Source organism: Leuresthes tenuis, unplaced genomic scaffold (assembly GCF_036924035.1).
Source record: "Leuresthes tenuis unplaced genomic scaffold, fLeuTen1.0.hap1 SCAF_21, whole genome shotgun sequence".
Lineage (NCBI taxonomy): Eukaryota > Metazoa > Chordata > Actinopteri > Atheriniformes > Atherinopsidae > Leuresthes > Leuresthes tenuis.
The window spans coordinates 15,777,464-15,799,666 of record NW_027325375.1 but is presented as its reverse complement, the minus strand read 5'-3'; the positions used below and the strand labels follow the sequence as shown (position 1 = coordinate 15,799,666).

At 38.3% G+C, this 22,203-nt stretch overlaps 1 protein-coding gene and 1 pseudogene across 1 annotated transcript in view; one reads left to right on the top strand and one right to left on the bottom strand.

Annotated features, from left to right (window-relative positions):
- Positions 1 to 1,045: 1,045 nt before the first annotated feature.
- LOC140279278 (olfactory receptor 1-like) lies at positions 1,046 to 14,855 on the top strand (annotated as a pseudogene).
- A 2,865-nt stretch (positions 14,856 to 17,720) lies between these two features.
- ubl3a (ubiquitin-like 3a) overlaps positions 17,721 to 22,203 on the bottom strand; it is a 35,595-nt gene continuing 31,112 nt past the window's right edge. Inside the window, exon 5 of the mRNA XM_072374528.1 lies at positions 17,721 to 19,474. Coding sequence (XP_072230629.1) covers positions 19,422 to 19,474 — 53 coding nt within the window. The 3' untranslated portion in view covers positions 17,721 to 19,421. The remainder of the gene's footprint in view (positions 19,475 to 22,203) is intronic.

The following is a 22,203-nucleotide window of genomic DNA, read 5'->3' as shown; positions in this document are numbered from 1 at the left end:
TGAGCTCTGGCAGCAGTACTGCACAAGTCAGTGCTGTGATATCATGTGTTGTCAGCTCTTCTCTGTCGGTGTCCCTTAGATTCTGAACCTGAAGAAAGCTTTAACTGTTTTCCGTATCTCATTCATGTGTGATCCCCCCCGAGGGAATTTCCTTGGAAACAAACTTAATTGAGTACGGTAATGAGAGAATCTGTTCATACGTGGAAATATGTATATTCAATTTCACACATGAAAAGACATACTTTTTGCAAAAGTGTTAATTATACACTGTAACAGTCGAACGATCATTGGTTATCATCCTCTCAATCCCCTTCCAAACTTGTAGTTTTTTATGCTTCCAGAGTAGCTGAATATTCTTTACAATTAACAAAGCAATAATGGATTCCCTTTTCACATATGTGATTTCCATATGTTTAAAGGATTTTAAAGCAAAATTATATGGATGTTTATATATATATCTTTAAACAGCTGTTGGAAAAAATAACAAAGAAGTGGAACAAATTTTAATTATAACTCCAATATTTGTACATCTCATGACTTTCCCCATGCTCCCTCCAGCCACACTAGGAGGAACTTGTTACTTTTTAAGTAAACACACCCCAGAGTTTTGTGTCCTGCATTTGCTCTCTGTGTGTGACATCGATACAAACAGAGCATGAAGTTCCAAAGCCAAAGTAGATAATTGGAATGAGTCAAACGTGAAAATCCAACATCCAATTCAGGGACTGCTGTACACCCACATGTATATTAGTGTATTTGTTGGGGCCTAACCTCTGACATGGATTAATCAGGCACTGTCAGGTTTGGTGGGTTAGTATCTGTTAGCAGCCAAAATACAAATTGTATGCGGTAATTATTACCTTTGTTGCCTTCTTTAAGTGATGTTTGTAGCTGGGTGCTGGCTGTTGGTCTTCTGTTGTTTTTCAGGCTGGGCTGGACGGCTGGGAGGAGCGCTCTCACCATTCCCACCTGTGTCCTGTCACTAATCTGGCACCAGTTAAAGCCTGCTCTCTCCTGGCCTGCGGTGTCGGATTATTGTCTCACTATGGATGAACACGCATGCCAGTTGTATACGTCAAGCCAGAGATCTGTACCCAGCCCAGCCAGCCACCGAGCCAGCCCGCAGCCCATATCCAAGCCTGTCTTCACGAGCACATACACGGGATCTTCGGAACACGGGAATCACTCATCTCCCGAGCCTTGCCCGCAAGGCCTCCTTCCACCTCACTCGGACCCTGGTTCATTCTCCTCGCCTCCTGAGATCCTTATTTCCCCCTCCCTGAATAAATCCCTTTTGACCACCTTCTGTCTGCTGTTCGCTTTTGGGCCCAGTCCTCTCCAGAACCTAACATTGTACATGGAATTGGTTTTAAATAAAGTGGCCATCATACTGACAGAACCCTGTCACCCAGTTCATCAGAAATGCATTTTTAATATTTTTTTCAGGCATATAAGCACAAAAATGTAATTGGTTTAAAATGCTAAAATTGTTTAACAAACTTAAAATTCTTTTGAAAGAGTACATTTTTCTATGCAAAGGATCTTTTTATGCAAAATATTGTAATTAGGGTTTATATATATATATATATATATACATTCATGTATAATACATTCATATGTATGATGTATATACATACATCATACGTATGAAGGTGCGATGACAGATCAAAACACTTTTAAACTTAGTTTTTAGAATATGCATATCTGTTTCCCTAGCAGAAAAGGGGAAATAAATGACCAAATCAAGTGTTAACATCTTTATCATTATTGGGTCAGTTGGTGCATCCTGGATGCATTTTTTTTTTAAATGTTCCTACAACTAATCTTGTTGTTTTGTTTTTTTTTACATAAAACTTACTACAAACCTTAAAAGTTAGAACAAACAACTTTCTGTGTACACCTAAACTAATCTTTAACTAATCTTTACTTAAAAAGCTGTTTAATGAGGCCCCTAATGAGTTGTTTATTGCCACTGCTCATGCAGCATGATGACACATTTGTTGTGTCACACAGATAAACACTTAATTGCAGGGAACAACCAAGGGAAAAGGAAGGCTGTTGAAAGTGAGTTGTAATACAGTAATACTAGATTGAAACTTTTCACAACTTTTTGTGACATGTTAGGGTCAGTACACTTTTATAGATCACAGATACTGGCTCCTTCTAGCTGTCTTGAGCGGCTGGGGTCATAGTTTGCAACTTGAAAATTTATTATGAATTTACCATTTAAATTAGTTATAAAAAAAAAAGACAAACTAACTTCAAGGACTTTCTATCTTTTACTTTTGTGTAATTTATCTCCAACAGTGCATACGTGCGATGAAATTATATGTAATATCTTTAGAACTAAAAATGGTTCTAAATGGTCCAATAATGATTCTAGAACAGTGATGTCAGTAAAAAATAAAACCACTAAATCAAAAAGCAGTTTATTTTTAAAATGTGAGAATAAATACAAGATCACTTTGTAAATGTTGAGAGGTTACTTGAAAAGAAGACATATTTATTTTACAGTATTATCTCAACAAATTCTTTATCCACTGATTTTAGAATATCACCACATGTGCACATGATTTTTATTTTATGTGGGATACTTCAGACCAGTTATAATATTATGATCACCCACCCAATATTGAGTGGTCTGTCCCGTTTTCCACCAAAACAGCCCTGAACTGTTCGGGTGTGGACTCTATTAGACCATAGACCTGAAGATATACTGTAGTACCTTGCACAAAGCAGTCAGTTTCAGGTCATTTAAGTCCTGATTGGTTTGAGGTGGGGCCTTAATGGATCTGACTTGTTTGTCCAGCATATCCCACAGATGCCCGATTAGGCTGACATTTGTTATAGGTTTAATATTACCTTTTACTATACATATTTATGCATTGTGCTTATACTGAGTTGAAACACTCATTTTTTAAGGAAACAAGCATTGACCCCATGGTGTGAAGGAAAGAGACTGAGTTGAGTGTTGAAAGAAACTGCCACATGCTGACAGGGGGAGTCAAGACAGGTGGAATGATGAGATGGGGTACGAGGCTCATATCGGACCAAGGTTCAATCAGGAAAAGCCAAGCCTAAACCACGACTTCTCCCCAACTTTTGGACTAATAATATTTACATCATATTTGTATGGCAATATAAAAGTTTATTTTGCAAAGGAGTGAGAGCAAATGTCATATTTCCAACTATTAACCCACATACAAACTCAACTCTTATGTTATGGGTTTGTAATGATAATAAAATGATATATAAAGATTCATCTGATCATTTTTGACAAGTTGTCACATTCTTCATTTTCCCTTTTAAGCTTTTTGTGGTGTCCTTGCAGTGTTTTTGCACTCAGCCACTTTATCCATCACCTGCACTACCATCATCACAAAGACATTTTAGAAGGGTTAATGGATGACTTTAGGAAACCATTAAGTGTCTTACTTGAGCAGCAACATCTCAGATAAAAAAAAAAAGAAAAATAGCCAGAATTGAAAGTAAACACCAACATGAGCATATTCGAAGAGTGCACAAAACTCTTTGTTTTGGGTTATACAGAACTATGTGTTCTCTAATCTTGCTTTGAAAGTATGTTTAACCGAGGTACTGGGTTTATTCAGTAGAGAAAAAACATTGCTCTATTTGACCCACCTGTCATTGTCATTCCCACCTGACGACCACACGGTCTCAGCACGAATCTCAGACTGTCTTTCTGACATATCAACATGGATGAAAGCCCATCACCTCCAACTTAACCTCCCTAAAACTGAACTGCTTGTCTTCCCAGCCAAACCAACCATACACCACAGCATCTCCATCCAAACTGAATCCCTATCTCTTGCTCCATCAAAGGTAGCTAGAAACTTACGTGTCATGATTGATGACCAACTAACCTTTAAAGATCACGTTATCTCCGTTGCTCGTTCATGCCGCTTTGCATTGCTAAACATAAGAAAGATCAGACCATACCTAACCCAACACGTCATCCAGCTCCTGGTGAAGGCCATGTTCATCTCCCGCCTTGACTAGTGTAATGCTCTCCTAACTGGTCTCCCAGCCTGTACTATGAAACCTCTGCAGATGCTCCCGAACGCAGCGGCGCGTCTGGTCTTTGATCAGCCTAAAAGAACACACATCACCCCTTATGTTCATTGAACTCCACTGGCTACCCTTAGCCGCCCGCATCAAGTTCAAGTCACTGATGTTAGCCTACAAAGTGCTTAACGGCTCCCATCTATTTGAATGCTCTTGCAAAGGCTTAAGTCACAACTCAGTCCCTCCGGTCGTCGCAGGTTTGTCGTCTAGCAGTGCCTACACCACGCTTAAGACAATCCAAACTCTTTTCATGTGTCGTTCCACGATAGTGGAATGACCTACCGAGCGCTAAGAGAACAGGGACGTCCCTGTCTATCTTCAAGAAACTCTTGAAAACCTAGCTCTTCAGGGAGCATCTCCTGTCCTAGCACTTACCCTGTACTTCCCTACCCCCTCCATCTCTGCACTTTATCTTTCTGTACTTTACTCTATGCCTGCACTCTATCTCTACTCTGTCACCTCTGACAGAGTCTGACTAGTGGTTTCCTTCTATGTAGTTTATTGTTAGCTTTTCATATAGCTTGTTATATCTTCAATTGTAAGTTGCTTTGGATAAAAGCGTCTGCTAAATGCATAAACATAAACATAAACATAAACATGACCAAAACATGGTCCAGGTCATTTAAACTTTGTTAACTTCATGAGGCAAAGAAAGTGGAAGTAGATGCAGGCTTACTGCATTGGCCTCCCCTGGATTCTATTCTGTTAATACTCAACAAAAATAATACAGGTTCTTACATTTACAATCTAAGACCAAACATGGTTCACTCTACTCTTACTGTTTCTTCATACTGTAGATATGTAATTGTGTTTGCTGTTTTTTTTTCTTTTGTTGTTTACATCAAGCATATTGCATCCTCATAAAGTTTGGTTGAACAAACTTCAGTTCACAACTGAACAACTCTTTAATCCCAAGCTGACAGCTGGAAAAACTCCCGCCTAATGAGGCTGTTAATGACTTGTTTGTTGTCACAGCTCAGGCAGGGTGATGACACAAGCAAAATGTGAATTTACCTCTTGGCTGAGCAGCATTTATTGACATTAAACATTTATAAACAAACATTTATTTGTTTACTTTACAAATGTGAACCATATGAGACGAGAAATATTGATACCGGTCACGATTTACGTTTTGATTCATGTCCTGTCTCGTCATTTCCTGTTTTATTTTGAAACACTAACTACTCCTCTCGTTTCATGTACCTTGCCCTTCCTCCTGTGTCAAGCGTCTGATTGTCTTCCCTGATTCCCAAAGTGTTTCCTCCTGTTCCCCTTGGTTCCTCATGCGCTCTAATAGTCTGCGTCTCTCTTGTCTTGTGTGTTGTTTCATGTCATGAGCTTCATTACTAGCGTCTTTGTTCCACAGCCATAGATTCCTTGAGCCTACAGTCGAGCGATCGTCCTGCAGAGCGTATCCTCTGTTTTGTTGTAAGTTTTTTCATAGCCATAGTTTATTCACCACGTTAAGTTTCATAGCCTGATTTTGTTCCTCCCATTTGGAGTGGTTTTGTATTTCAATTAACTTGTTGTGCCTCCGTTAAAGGAGTGTTTAAGTTAATTGTTAAAGTTTTATAGTGCCTCGGTTTTTTTGAGAGAGCGTCTTTTGTTTAAGTCCGCCTCAGTAGGAGAGTGTGAGTTTATTTTATCTTTAATAGCCCTTTGTTTTCCTCCTAGAGTGGAGAGGTTTTGTTTGATCATTTTCATAACTGCACCCTCCTCAAGCATAGTTATTGAGGAGAGTGCTTTAGGAGTTTCACAGCCCTTTGGTTTGTTCTGTCTGGAGATCCTCGACCCGCTGTTTATAGTAAATAAACATTCTTGATCTGAAACTGACCCTGCATCTGTGTCCTGAGGCCGTGACAATGCCCGGGAAATAAAACAAGAAAGGAGAACAAAATGAACAAGTCCTGCAACCCATACTCAGAGATTGTTTGTCTTATATGACCAACAAGCTCTCCTATGGGCAGCTGGAGATAGTTCCCTCTCTGGTAGTTCCCTGTAATACAACTCATGTGATCACTTTCAGTCCGGAACAAGAATCATTATTAAGTGTTTACCGTAAAAAGCCGCAAAGCCTTCATAAGAATGAGGGACAGGATGGAGTGGGAACTTTTGTGTTTTCATTCATTCCATCTTTTTTACAAACAGTAATTCTAAACTAATTGTGGATGCAGATGGGCTGACTCACTAGCTTTAGACCTCTTGGAGTTCTTTTGTACTCCACCTGTGCACCTCAGCAAGCAAAAGTCCTGAAAAACTATTCTTATTTTTACCATTTATTAGTAAACACTAAATTTACACTAAAATAAAGAAACCTAAATCTAGATTTTTTCTACAAAAGACAAACTAAAATGCGATGCAAGTCAAAAGACTGTGTTGCTCTAAGGTCCAGTGGCTTCTGGCTACCTTTCTGATGTTTTCTTTCTTCTCTGTCCAAACAGCCAATCAAAGCTGAGCAACATATGCGTCATTGGTCACTGGTTAAATACTCATCTCTACAGCAACACAGAACTATCAGCACAAGGAAATAAATAAATCACAAAACTAGAAAAACTGTATATTAAATTCTAGTAACATAAAAATGGCTTCAACACTAATTCAGACAAATTTCTAATAAAGCTATTGTTGTTCACATATTTTTCTGTTTATTTTGTGCGAACGGTTAACGCGTCAGAAATTCACTCAAATCAGCCCACCGAGACTATATGTAAACTTGCAGTCGCTTAAAGCATTTCCAAAAAGCCCCTTTGCTCTAATAAAATCCGGATTTTATAACCTCAACATAGATTCCTGGTTAAGATTAGATACTGAAACTACTTGGCTCGGGACTTTTTTTAATTGTTGCTTAGGTGATACATCAACACTTGCTCACATTACAGCAAAATGTTGCATATTTAAAAAACACAATATAAGTAATCATTTCAATCTGAGCAAACAACCGATGTGATTGATTTTGAGATGACACCAAAGTCTGGTCATAAATTTTCACCTTACAAGTCAAATTTAGGTTACAGATAAACAAAGCATCCCCAGTTCAGTGAGCTCTGATGTCTTCAAAAAGAAACTTATGTGGTGGTACCTGATGCTCAAGCACCAGAAGGGAAAAGCTTTTGTTACTGTTTTTAAATTTAGAATGCACATAAAAAACACCTTGATGAAAATGCAATTACTGACAAATGGCATTCGCATTTTAACATTTAGTGCAAGGTAGTTTGATATAAGACCGATATGAAACTGTTTAGATTAAGTAAAAATATTTTCATAGGCTTGCATTTATGTTGATTATGATTGTGTCATGGGAAAAAGATAAAAACGTTTCATGCTTTGGTGGACAATGACAGTGGAGTGAAAAGTTGGTGATCAGTTGTTACGTTCTCCTGCAACAAATGACCACACAAAATGTTTTGCTGGAATCGGAAAAACAAACAAAAAAAAAAACATTGACCAAAAAATTTCAGTTGAGAAAAATATTTCAACTATAAAAATTAATGGCAAAACTTTAAAGTATTGCCAGAAAAGGAAAAGCATTGATAGATAAATGGCAAATATGGATTTTACATTTTTTTTTACAATCAAACAGCACTTACAGACCAAAACCAAGAGGGAGATGGACAAAAACCAAACTTTTGAGGAAGCACATCCCAAATTGCTGTGGCACATCATAATTCTTACTGATTCCATGAGGCTCGGTGTGTTGTGTCTAATACAATATCAAAATGTCTCTCAGGAGACTATTAAGGCTCTAGGGCCTATAAAGTCAAACTGCCACATCAAGCAATATCCTGGGGATTTACTATTAAGGTATTGTTACCAAATAAATTAAATTAGCTTCGTAGGTACATTAAAGGAGTTTAGATTGTCCCATGGTGAGATATCACATTTGAAAAGAAAAAAAATAAAGAGGACAAAATGAAAAGATTCATCCCCTTGGGAATCAACAGTGTGGCCTTTTTTCATGATTTCAAAGAAAACTGCCTGGTGTTTTTAGCATACACAGCCAGACTGAAACTAACGCTTATTTTCCTCTGCAATTTATACTCAAAGTTTTCCTCTCAGCTCGCCTGAAATTAAACTATCCTGTCCATTTCAGAGCCAATAGGAAACCATCTGATTGTCCAAACTAAGAGCTCTAACTGATAAAATATAGACTAATCATAAGTGCTTCAGAATGCCCCACTGAAAAAGAAAAAATACATAGAATATATATTTACACACATATATATATATATATATAATTAGATCTGTTGTGTCATTCTTAAAGGTGATTCTTGAAAATCAAAATGAGAAAAAATAATGGTACAAGAAGAAACAATAAAAAACATGAAAGACATTAACAACATTTTTGTTTTGCAGGTTCAAGGCGCCCATCTAATACATTGTAACAAGGCCTGCTAAAGGCCTACCTCTGCATTGATATGCTCAAGAGATACTCCTGACAAAGGAGCAGGACGTTACAATAGTCATTTTATTCATGTGACAAATTTCATTACATGTAAACGCAATAAACTTTGCACCGAAAGACACAATTCATAAACATATGCACAAACATTAGACATGAGGAAAAAACAAAGAGCACTGTCCATACAAAAGCAGAAGTGAATTACACAGTGTCATTCAGTAAAGTACATGCCCAATGCATATCAAACATACAATAAAGCCCCCCCCAAAAAAGTTGTAGCAATATATGACACCACTGGAGTTAGAATGGGCCCTATCAAGGATGTACACAGCTGATCTGCTTTAGAAGTCGTTGTATATCTAGCAGTAAATTATATTATAGCATAACCTGTCCTAGTTATTGTAGGAATTCTTTTAGTACCCACACAAAACATCCACAAAAGTAGTAGTTTCACAATTAGCTGTTACCACAGCAATGATAATACTATTAGGAATTTGTAGCAGCAATTATAATAATTATAAAAGTATAAGTAGCGCTGGCATTTTATTTAAAACATTTTAAAATTTGAAAACTCTAAGCCTCAATCAAATAGATACGTTATAATGTGCAAGGACGATCATCGTGGATTTCGAAGTAAACTTTGTGTTCTTTCCTCCTCTGCAAGCTTGACCCCAGGGAATCCCACCACAATGCTACTGTGCCTTCTCATTTGCCCTCAGGAGAGTCCTGATGTGTTTTTTCCCTTCCTCCCATAAGGCTTTTTTCTGAGAGGACAACAATCTTGCTCAAATCTCTTACGACCAACTGGATAATTGATCCTGAGAGACTTGGTGCTAACACACCCTTTCCTTGAAAGAAGACACAAACACAAATATTTATCACACAGATGATGTAGATATTGATATTGATATAATTTATATTATTTCACTACTTTTTGTTTTTGCAAGTCTATGTGCAAGCAAATACCTTTCCTTCCAATCATGACACATATCTCTGGTCTTTATCTGATCTGTAAACATAAAGAACATTAACTTTATGTAGCCAGGTGGAAAAGGGGAACTATAAGTTTACGCCACCAAGTGGAGCTGTCTCAATTAAGGAGTCCCACCTTTGGCTGTGGTATTTGGTTAGCAGTCCAGAAGAATACCTGAATGTGAGACGCCATATTGTTTACAACAACACGGACATGTGGGTTTGGTCAGTTAGACAGTTAGAAATAACTCATGAACGCAAGGCTCAAGAAAAAAATAGAAATCGGAAAAAAAATCATGCACATTGCTGTCAGACTGCTATCTGTGTACAGTTGTAAGCGAGGGAGGGGAGAGGGGGGTGGAGGGCGGGAAGATTAATGTATCGAATACATTTGAGCCACTGTGATTGGTTAATGATTATGACTGTCAACTTGTGATGTTCGAAACTCTGCCGAAGTGGAAATTGTGAGTAAATGAAAAAGAAAAATGTCGGGAAAGAAACCAGTGGAGCTCAAAAAAGAAAAAAATCATAAAGAGAAATTACACTGGCTGTGCGTAATAGCCGACGTGGATGTTTTTTTTTTTTATTTACTCTTTTACATTTATGCTCCTTGTGTGACCGTTTATATGTTTATGGTTCAGACCGTTCTGTGTAAGAGAGCTGCACTGGGATTGGGTCCCGCCGACACCCAACTAAAATCTTGCGGGAGCGGGCGGTATGAACGTTGCTGCGGGCGGGAGCGGGCGGTGTAGGTACCAGATGTGTTCGGGTTACCAGATCTGCTCAGGGCCCTGCGCCTGTTTGGGTTTACGTTTACCCCACTATTTACATTTTATGAATTAAGTATTTTTTGCCAATATGAGGTTATTTAATAGAAACTCCAACTTTATTACAAACTACATTGCGTCCCATTTCATAAGAATCAGATGTGCTCGGGGTGAAGTCCCTTTCGAAAGATAATGTTGGATTTCTTTGTAAAAGCCGTCCATGTTTCCTACGAAGAGCCGCGAAAACAACTTCAATAGGTTGTTTTTTTTACCTCTTCAGTAAGTTGTCCGGACCAATCACATTCCCAATCACATTCCCTTACGTCATCGTGCCAACGTCCAGCCAATAGGCGCAGGGCCCCGAGCAGATCTGGTAACCCGAGCACATCTGGTACCTACAGCGGCTAAAAAAAAAACACTGCGGGATCGGGATGTATCCTAGCGACAGGATGTCAATAAATGATGTGGAAAGGTAGCTCAAAGAAGGTCTTTACAGCACAAAGACAAAGCAACATTTGGAGAAGTTTCTCAATAGTCCATGAATCTCTTTATTAATAGCCTATACAATGACGTGTTTTCTCCTGCAGGACGGGAGAAGACACAATGCATTTCCATTATTGTGTGGGTATAAATTATGTTTTGCGGGTGCGGGTGATAATGGTCAGAAATTCAGCGGGATGAAGAAAATAGTCTCGCGCAGGGCTCTACTGTGTATTTTAAAAGAACTTGACAAAGCTCTCATAGTGTCATATGAGTATGTTAATTCAATTTCTGTATAGAGATATGTAGAACTATGTAAAAGTCTTTGACATTAAAAGTATGTTTTGTTACAGTCAAAGTTATACTGCAGTGATTCTTGAAACATTATTTTATGTATTATAAGTATGTATTCCCGGTGGCGGTGGCGTGGAGGGCCTTGAGAAAGTGGTTAGCCCCGGGGCCCATGGTGTTTTAATGCGGGCCTGATCATGACCATGTTTTTGTGAAGTATTTTGTACTGATGCCTCTGATTTTGTTGATACATAGCGGATTCACAGGTCCAGGTCAGTTTCCTGAGCTTCGTTTCTGCAGTGTCTTGTGTTGCAGACGGATAATCGTGTCAGTATATTCACACGATTCAATGATTCAATTGATTGTTTATTAATGTCTGAAATGTAAAATGTTTAACTGGGAAATTGTGCGCTGTTCGTGTTAGAGATCAGCCATTATAGTTATTTTTGCACTCTTGTTATATTTTGCTTGTACTTGTCTACTGACTTCTGTTGTCAGAACTTATGTTTTAGCACAAGTTAAGTCTTGAGAAACCTTTGCAATGCCAAAGAGCCCTCTGAAAGTGGTTTATTTTGTTTTCTTTTGTAAGGATTATATCAGAGATTATTATAAGCAGCTTTGAGTTGTATTTTATTCTTTCATATTCAGGTAAAGTGAACACCAATTTTTCTGTTCAGAATAAAAATAAGATTTCTGTGTGCTGAGCCCATTTAGCCATTAATGATTAAACTAGACAGACAAAGACATAGACAGACACAGTTGTTAGCCTTTATATGCAAGGCCTGTCCACTGATATAAAGTTATTTTGACATGTATCATTGTATTTAAGGATAATAATATCAGGAAACATTTTTTTTTAAATTAGTCATGTAAACCTATAAAAAGAAGAAAAAGCCTAAATGCCTGGCTGAAAACAGAACATGCTTTTCTGTCAGAGTAATGTTTGATGATAGATGATGAACCCAGAGTACACTGAAATGCCACATAAAGTCAATGAATGCAACACATTCTGACAGAAAGTTCTCCCAGGCCCTCAAAGCTGGTAAATTTAGACGAAATGATGAAAACATTGCAAGTATGATGTTGTTTTCTCTAATCATATTACAGTTAAAGTAATTAGAAAAATAACCAAACTGCAGCATGTAATCCACTTTGCCAAATCATTTGTTGTCCTCTTTCTTTTTTTTTTTTGAACAATTCAAACTCTGTCTCCATCCTACTTGAAGAGATAGAAGTGGTTGAGGACTACAGCTGCATGGGATGTTACCTGGACAGAAGATTGGACTGGACAAACTGTACTTCTTAAGTAAGTTTCAATTCTTTGGTACACCATGGTTGCATATTTTCCACAAGTCTGAGGTGGAGAGTGCAATCTGTTTTGCAGCCATCTGCTGGCAGCATCAGCGCCAGTGACTCAAAGAAACTGAACAAACTTATAAAGAAGGCTGGTACTGTGCAGGGGCCTGTTGTGAAGCCAAAGCTGCACAAGTTAATGGACAGAAAAAATAACATTGCACCTGCTTTATATAATATCATGTTGAAACAACGGCGTGTGTTCAGTAAGACGCTTCTTCAGCTCCACAAAATGAAACAGGAAGTGATTCCTGCCAGCAGTAAAAACCATACAGTTTGTGACAGTTTGTAATTGTTGAAGGGAAAATAATTTTCAAATTTTCCTTTTGTTTCTTTAGGACAAATAAAGTACTTTTTTCATTTTATTTTTAATTTCTTTTAACATCCGCTTTTAATGTCAGCAAATGCATAAGCATTTGTTTTCCTCTCAGGTGGAAATAATTGTAATGGATGCATATTTTTAATGAAACTGAAAATGGATCACACTATCAACTTGCTCGTCTTTCCTTAGGTACCCTCACTCTTCTGCTGTGTCTAATCACACATTTTTATTTGCATTATCTCTGTCAGCTTCACCTGTAGAGCATTTTATGGGCCCAACCAAACAATATAAGCTTTCTGTAAAACTATGTCTGTCAAACCACTGGTGTGCGCAGACATTGGCCACCAGTTTAGCTTTGCCTATGCTGGAGAGATGTTAATTTTTTATGTTTCTTTAGCCCTCATCATCCTCTCTTAATTTTTCATCATCATTTCAGTCTTACATTTGGTCAGTGGACAGGCGAGGTTCACCTGAGGTAAGAGTGTGTTTTTACATCTTGTATATTTGTCAGATTAAACTAGAGATCTTCACTTGTCCGATTACAAAATGTATGTCCCAAATGGACCCATATTTCCATCTTATTTTGATAATCTATTCTATCTCATTTTCAAAAACGCTTTAACCATAAAGTACTACCATACTACCTGTGCCAACCAGAGCTGTGCCAACCAGGGCTTTATCATTTCTTTATACTACATACCACACTTCTTTGTCTACACTGCTCCACACTTTCTTAACTTAGCAATGACACCTGACAGGTACATAGCGTCATACAGTCTCTTTTTCTCCAGTGATCAACCCATTCATCTACTGTAGAAAAACTAAAGAAGAGAATATTCAGATGCTTGTTTAAGACACAAAAGGCTAATACTCCTACCAAAGCCTTGCCAAATTATTATTTGTATTATTATTATTTAGTTTTTATTGTTAATTGCCTGCGTCCACTGGACAGGGCTGATGGCTTCAGTAATTTCTGTCATACCTTGGTCCCCAAGATTTTCCGTGGTTGCAAACATTTTTAAACCAACTGCAGGTTTATGTTGTTTTTCAAAGGCTATGACAAACTATCAGAACTTGTTTCTATTCTTCAGAGACAAAGCTGCATCAACAAACTTTGCACTGTCTCTCTTTCACAAAATCTTTATCTAAATGAGGGCCCTCTAACTGTTACCGTCACTGTGTGACGTAAGCTTTCAAGCTCACCTCAGATGTATGCTGGTAGATCATTTGCCTTATTCTACTTTCAGTATGGTTCAGGTGGAAGACAACTACACATGGGTGTCAGAGTTTGTTATTGTCAGCTTTCTAAGTCTCCAACCAGAGTATTTTCACGTGGTGGCGTGGTTCTTCTTCATCCTTTATGTTACTACACTGATGGGTAACCTGACGCTGGTTGTAGTGTTTGCTTTGGAGCAGAGTCTCCAGAAGCCCATGTACATCATCATGGTCAGCCTGGCTCTCTCAGACATTGGTAAATAAATTAATAAATCTTTTATCTTTTATGCCAAGTCAGGTGTTTTTTTCCCTGACCAATGGTACCATTTCTAATCTTTCATTATAGTTTTTTTCTTCTGTTTTTTCCTCCAGGCTTTACCACAGTGTCTTTGCCAAAACCTATAGCTCGCTATTGGTGGAATGATGGAAGTATTGCCTTTTACAACTGACCATAGCTGTGGACCAATATCTGACCATCTGTTTTCCTCTCAGGTGGAAAAAAAGGAAAACACTTATATCAATCTTTTGTCTAAGCTCTGTAACTAGACAGAAAACACACTACGAAAACACATTACACTCTTTTCCGCTTCATCCTCTCCTCAGATACGTCGTGGTGATGACATTCAAGACTATAACAGGCCTGACAATCTTCTGCGGGGTTGTGGCACACATCTTCCCTGGCATCAGTTCCAACAGTTTTGCCAGGATTGCATTTTGTGGGCACAACCAAATCATACAGTCCTTCTGTGACACTTTGTCTCTTAAATCTCTAGTGTGTGCAGATATTAGCCGCCAGTTCAGTGTCTCCTATGGTGTCGCAATGTTTAATCTTTATGTTCCTTTAAGCTTCATAATCTTGACTTACTTTTGCATTGTCATTTCTGTCTTGCGCATGGCCAGTGAACAGGTGAGGATAACCTCTTCTCATTCTAAACTGATATGTTTCTATGTTTTGCATGTGTCAGATTAAGCTAAGGAGCTTTGTGAGGTTACAAAATGTATGTCCACGTATTTTTGTGTTTTAATTGTATTATCCAAATTACTTTAACTATTGTCACCTTTTCTACCTGTGCCAGTGGTGGAAGAAGAAGACCAGGGGGAGCTTAAATGGAAACTATAAGGTTATTTGTTTTTCTGCCAACAAATACTAAAAAGATCAGCAGGACAAAGATTGTATACATCGCACTTTTGACTTTGGACTTTGTTCATTTACTGAAAAGCTGCCATCAATGTATTTTGCCAGAAGATGGCGCCATCCTCAAATCTTTATGTTCATCGGCAAAGAAGTCACACACTAAGCAACACAAATCATGTATTATGTAATGCTTGGATCTTACCCCATAATTATATTTGCACAAATAAATATTTATGCAAACATGTGAACTGAATGTGTGTGAACAGCAAAAATCCTCAATCTAGCTCTTTCCTAGGTTTTGTATGGACTGACGTTTCAAACAACAGTGAAATTCCCAACAAAATGATACCTTTGAATGGTGCCACAGTCTTTTCTGTCATGACCCAGACTCTTTTCATTACGACGGAATAGTCGTATTCATATTGAATGACTGGCCCTTGTGTAGTGGATGTAGTATGACTTCAGGGAAGAGAGGAGAAAGAGAGGTAAACAGGAGGGAGAAAAAGAAAAAAACTACCCGGGAGCCAGACTTGCCTCTATCTGTGCTGCTGTGCTATGTTATATTTACTGTCACTTTATATTTCATCTCCAAAACTTGAAAAAAAACATCCATCCTTTAACTTTATCTTTGTTTGTTCAGGACGTCATTAACCAAGTCCATTAGGCATGACACATTTGCAAAAACACCTCACAGGATGGCAGGCTGGACCGTACTTTGTGTTACACTCTGTTCTTCCTGCTGCACTTTGGCCTACTCACTGTTGAGCAAACTGGACAAGTGACTGAACAGCATCACATGTTTGTAATAAAAGAATTATGCAATTTGATTTTCGCCTCTCATATATTGGGACTTAATCTTCAATGTTGAACGTTCAAGCCATGCCTTCGACGATTATAACAAGTACCATGACAAAAATTAACAAATGAGAATCTGTTGCCAGCTCATAACAAACACATTCCAACAGGAGGTATGGAATGTAGTAAGTGCTGTGGCATGAAAAAGTTTTCACAATCTGATCAAAATCTGCTGTTGTGAAGAGCCAGTCAACTAAATGATGACTGGACTTTTACAAGGCATGATGTTTAAAATGCCACATTTCATTATAGTAATATAGTATTTGAGTAAACTGGCAAACAAACAGAAAAAAGACCAAACAATTGCATACTTCTACTTTCAGCTGTTGTTCAGCTCAAGACAGAAGAAAGAAATCCTGGATTTGGAGCGACAGTAACAGAAAAAAAAAGAATAACTTCTGAGTTAGGGATGCACAACCTCTGGTAATATATCTTAGCTTATTTTGACTTTCATTTTTTTGAGGAACCCTGAAACAAACAAACCAAACTGTCACACAAACTCCATTGTGGAAGTTTAAAGGGCCCAAAGCAAAACTGTAGGTACCCTGCATGTTTATTAGTTAATGACACTTCCTTCGGCAAATATCACATCCTATAAACACTTTTTGGTTAAGATTAAAAGATATCCCGCTCTACCTTGAGGGATGTTTTCCCCGTAAAATACTTTTATGATGTGAGACTCTCAGACAGTCTTGCCTGAACTGTACAGCTTAAAGGTCTCAGTGATTGTATTGACTTTGTGGTCAATAGCAAAATTTTAACCTAGCACCTTATAGAAATTGATATCGACAAGGATTTTCATGCATTCTGACCCATAACCCAGTTATACAACCCACCATTTCTTCTTGCTTGCAAAACTTACTGTTATTTAATTTAATCTTTTTAGTCAAATGTGTTCATTTATTTTCATGGCTCTCTAGCAATCTCAGAGGCGTTCTCCAGACCTCAGCATGATGTTCACTGGCTCCTGTGAACTGATAAATCTTAAATGCATTACGAGCTAAGGAAGCAGCAACGGAAGGCCATTTAGCTGTCTTCCAACAACCTCCAGCTGTGTAGGCACAAGTTAGCACTTAATTTTCAGTGCTAAGCTGGCTAATGATTGTTGGGGTAGGATTTGATTTGTCACTTTATATCTAAAGTTTTGAAATATGCATAATTTGGTCTTTACAGTTATCGTGAGTACCCATAACAAGTTGGTTTGACACCTGTGGTTAGATCATTTCTGTAACTTAATAGAAGTTTGAGGGAAGTACTCTTAACATGTATTCACGGTGTCAGAGATTCTTGGGCTATAATTTTGTATTTTCATGAATCAAAAAGGTTTTTAGAGTACATTTCAGACTAAAATGCAGAAGATGTTTCATCCTGTTATTTTGAAGATGAACACACAGTTCAGCTAAATCATTTTGTACATAAAACGTTCTACTCTCAATTGTCACTATCTTCAGACACTCTTTGAAAAATTCTTGCATAGATTTACATTAGTATAATGAGAGAAATGTACCGAGAATAAAAGGGCTTGTGCTTGAGAATAATTATCCATAAATATCACACGATTGGAGTAATTACTTTAGGGTATTCGTGATTTCAGAGAATTTGTAGAGTTTATAAGTTCAAACTAAAGGTGTTTGAGTGTATAAGACCACTTTAATCCTTCCTTCAAACCACCTTCACAATTCACAATATTGATTTGAACAGAAATACCAGCTGTGTTTGTTGAGCTCCACATTTAAGTCCGCTAAAAATACCTGATGTGTGGTTTAGCACCCCGTTTGGATTCTTGTTGATCACTCAGTGGCACTATTCTTAACACTATGGGCAATGAATCATGACAGAGGGAAGCGCACTTCAATAACCTTTATTTAGTTTACAGATGTATTCCATTTTTGAAGACTGGAGGGAGGAGAAGGAGCATTAGTGCTATTTACAATTGGTTTGAAAACGTTTATCTCTGTACAGATTTGAACCCTGATCAATATAAACAATATTTTTAAGACCTAGTGCTGTTACAAAGCGATTCTTTAAAGCAAAAAAACCACAAAGAAAAAGGATTACATTAAATTATGAACAAATGGAAAAGAAAAATAATAAAAGAGCACAGAAAAAAAAGAGTAAAATCCATCAGTCCATCAATGATTAGAGAGGATTTGCTTTTAAGCACAAGACATTGTCAGCGAGTGACTGTGAACTGGCTAGAAGCTAACCATTTACACAATCATAGACTAAACACCAATATAATGCATATCACAAAGATCTAAAGTCATCATGTTCTATATAAGATTTATATTAAATATATTCTACACATGTTACCTTAGTTTGGAGCATTAATTCCATTGGAAACATATAAAACAAAACGATACATTTTTTTATACATTTGTAATAATCTGATAAAGGAGCACATGCTTCTGTTGTGCAAAATGGATTTATTAATTCAGAATGAGAATAAATGAGACAGAAAGGAGTAAATTAAGACACCCCCCCAAAAAAAATCTGAAAAAAAAATTGATTTTGCTGCTTATGCAGGGACTGTCGGACAGATCCTTCAAAAAAGAAGCATGATGAGAGTGGGATGGTGCATGTTTTTATTAAATCACAACACTAGTCGGTCAGTAATATGCATGGACTGTCAAAACACAGTCACAAAAGTCATGGACCAACAAACATCCAAAACAATACCACTAACACTGGCTGTTTGTCTATTTGTTTGCTTAGTAGGCTTCGTTTGGCTAAAATAAGATGGACTGAAAGAGCAGAATGTATTTCGGACAGTACAGCACTCTGCAGACAAAAAGGATTAATTTCTCTCTTGTGACCAGTGAGGGCACATGTAGAGTAGGGCAGTAAAAAGAACACAGATGTTTGTGTTTGTGATTGAGCATGTCCTAGTTTGAGTTCTCTGATCAGGCACATCAACGCTTTGTCTGCTGCACTGAGGGATTTCACACAAACACATACGGTTGGATGTGTTGACAGGGTGTCATAGTGTGTCTGTATGTGTGTGTGTGTTGGTGAGCTGTTAGTGGTTAAAGTTCTCAGTGCTCTCTGTATGGGTTAACAAGGCCACACCCACAAACTTGAGCACTGTATTACAATGACAACCTGGTAGAATGAAGAGCCATTTAGGAACTGACTAAATCGACCAGCTGAGGAGGTCAGACAAGGTGTGTATGTGTGCTGCAGGTGTGAGCTTGTGCACAAGTGAATGGCAGAAGGCTTAAGAAATAAAGAAAAGAGAAAAAAAAAACCATGCAAATCCAGTTCCTTCCTCTAATTTTCAGCTATGACAACAAATCAAGTACAACAAAGGAATCAACTCTATGTTTAATCAATTTCCTGCTCCCCAACTCTGTCTTGGATCAGTCTGAGCCTGCTGTATGTGTGCATAAGGTGGGGGGGGTGGGGGGGGGGGGGGGGGGTGCATTTGTCTGTATGCATATCCTCATTGTGGACAGGCTCCAGGACAGGGGACAAGCTCATTGGGTCCAGGATATTGATGGTGTGAACAGATGAGAAGGATGGAGGGCTGGCAGCGTAGGTGTGTATTTACAGAATGACACAGCAGTTACTCTCCCCGGTCTTCTCTCTATTCCTTTGACCTGGACACACATAAAGACAAAAACATCACAATAAAGGCAAACAATGATCCTGCACAGTGAAAAACTGATCCAGCATAAGATGACCAGCAATCATTTCATGAATGAAAAGCATTAAGTTTGGAGAGAGATAAACACTGCTTTCTATAATCAACGAGATGACATCAGTAAGTACAGCAGCATCAAAAGCATCTTTAGAACTTGATTTGTGTTTGGACTGTTTTTGACCAGTCAAGCTCTCCTTGTAACTTGTATTTTAGACCCAATAAACAGACTATTCAAGGTGATTTTCCCCTTAATCAACTCTTCCATATTGGCTTCATTCAATTGACAGGCCAATGATCTCTTCTCAACCTCTGATAGCACATTTGTGCCTGTGCTTGTCCTGTTGGATCTCAGTGCTGTATTTGATACGATCAATCGCAAAGTCACAGAAACTTGAACGTGTTATTGGGATTAAAGGAACTGCATTAGGCTGGTTTCAGTCATATCTAACTAATATATTTGAGATTGCTCATATAAACGAAGAATCGTCCTTGCACATCAGAGTAAATTATGGAGTTCCACAAGATTCTTTTTACTTTATACATACTTCCATTAGGTAACATTATTAGACAGCATGACATAAATTGCCACAGCTATGCTGATGATACTCAGCTGTACTTATCTATGAAACCAGATTAAACAAATCAGTTGGTGAAACTACAAGCAAGTCTCAAAGACATACAGACCTGGATGACTGAACACTGAAGTCATTGCCTTCGGATCCAAAAATACAGGGAGAAACTGTCTAATAAACATATTTACTTCTTTGTTTCTAGTACAGCAGTGAGGAACCTTGGGGTCTTTTTTTTTCAAACCAGAATCTGTCCTTTGACAAAAATATAAAACAGGTTTCTAGGACTGCCTTCTTTCACCTTCTTAATACTGCCAAAATTAGGAACATCCTGTCTCAGACTGATGCAAAAAAATTGCTCCATGCATTTGTTACTTTAAGATTGGACTACTGTAATTCTTTATCATTGGGCTGTCCCACAAATTCTCTGAAAAGCCTCCAGCTGATCCAAAATGCTGCAGCCAGAGTTCTGATTAGAACTAACTGGAGAGATTTCTCCAGTTTTAGTTGATCTTCATTGGCTCCCTGTTAAATTCAGAATAGAATTTAAAATTCTTCGCCTCACTTATAAAGCTCTTAATGACCAAGCTCCATCATATCTTAAAGATCTCATTGTTAGATATTTTCCCAACAGAGCACTTTGCTCTTAAACTGCAGGTTTACTTGTGGTTCCCAGAGTTTCTAAAAGTAAAATGGGAGACGGAGCCTTCAGTTATCAGACCCCTCTTTGTGGAACCACCTGCTAGTTTGGGTTCAGGAAGCAGACATCCTCTATACCTTTAAGATTAGGCTTAAAACTTTACTATTTGATAAAGTTTATAATTAGGGATGGCTCAGGTGACTCTGAAACATCTCATAGTTATGCTGCTATAGGCCTTGACAGCTGGGGGACCTCTCATGATGCACCTTTCTCTCTCTGATCTTGTTTTTCTCTACGTACATATGACATTGTTGTTGTCATTAACTTGTGTTTCTCTTTCAGCAGATATCCCTGCCCTGGTGTTATGGAGCTTGTCTTCTCTTTCCTGTCCTCTCAACCCCCAACCAGTCGACGCAGATGGCCATCCTTCCCGAATCTGGTTCTGATGGAGCTTTGTTTCTATTAAAAGGAGTTTTTCTTTCCACCGTGACATACTTAGGATGGGGGATTGGCTCAAAGAGAAGTTTCAATGCAGTCTGTTGGTTTCCTAAGGTTGCCTACTTTTTTGTGATTGGCTCTGAATGAATTGAACTAATTTGGAATTGAATTGCCGTATTTTGCGCACTATAAGGCTCACCTGATTATAAAGCGCACCCTCAATTAAGGGGTTAATTTCTATATTTAACCCATACATAAGGCACACATGATTGTAAGGCATACGTATTACGTAATATTCTCTGATTGGTTTATCGCTGCCATCACACGTAGTGTATGTATTACGTCCCTGTGTCAGCGGGAAATGGTCCGACCGTCAAGGACAACATCGTCGGTCGTTTTTACACTTATAAACTTATAAACTGCACATCAGTCTGCATCACCCATCTCAGACTGAAGAACAGGCACTCACTGGGACATGGGCAAATGCATTAATGATGACATGATTCAATTGCTAAGTACGAGCTCGATACAATCTTCGCCCCATTCAGAGTGAATGGCTGGGCCTGACCCTGGATTCACATCGAATGCAAAGCGAGCGACGGAAGTGGCCAGTTGCCATTAATTTCCAATGTACGAGAGTGAAGAGGCGCGGCAAAAGTGAACGTGGCGGTGAGCGGCGCGAAGGGAGAGTGGTGAGTGATGCGGAGGGGGCTTAATGCCCCGATGAATGCTCTGCGCTCCCCACAGTAAATTCAAAATGGCGGTATCCGTGACAGATTTTAGAATCCAGTGCACACATAAAGCGCACTGGATTATGTGGCGCAGGGCCATTTTTTGTGAAAATTTAAGGCTTTTAGGTGCGCCTTATGGTGCGGAAAATACGGTAATCTGACAGGAATACCATAGTATTCCAATTAATCGGAGTGTAATTGACTTTAGTAGTTGTACAGAAACCTGAAGATATAAGTTTCTGAGAAATATAAGGAAACGCTGCCTCATCATAAAAAAGCTTTTAATACATCTTAATATTTAACTGTT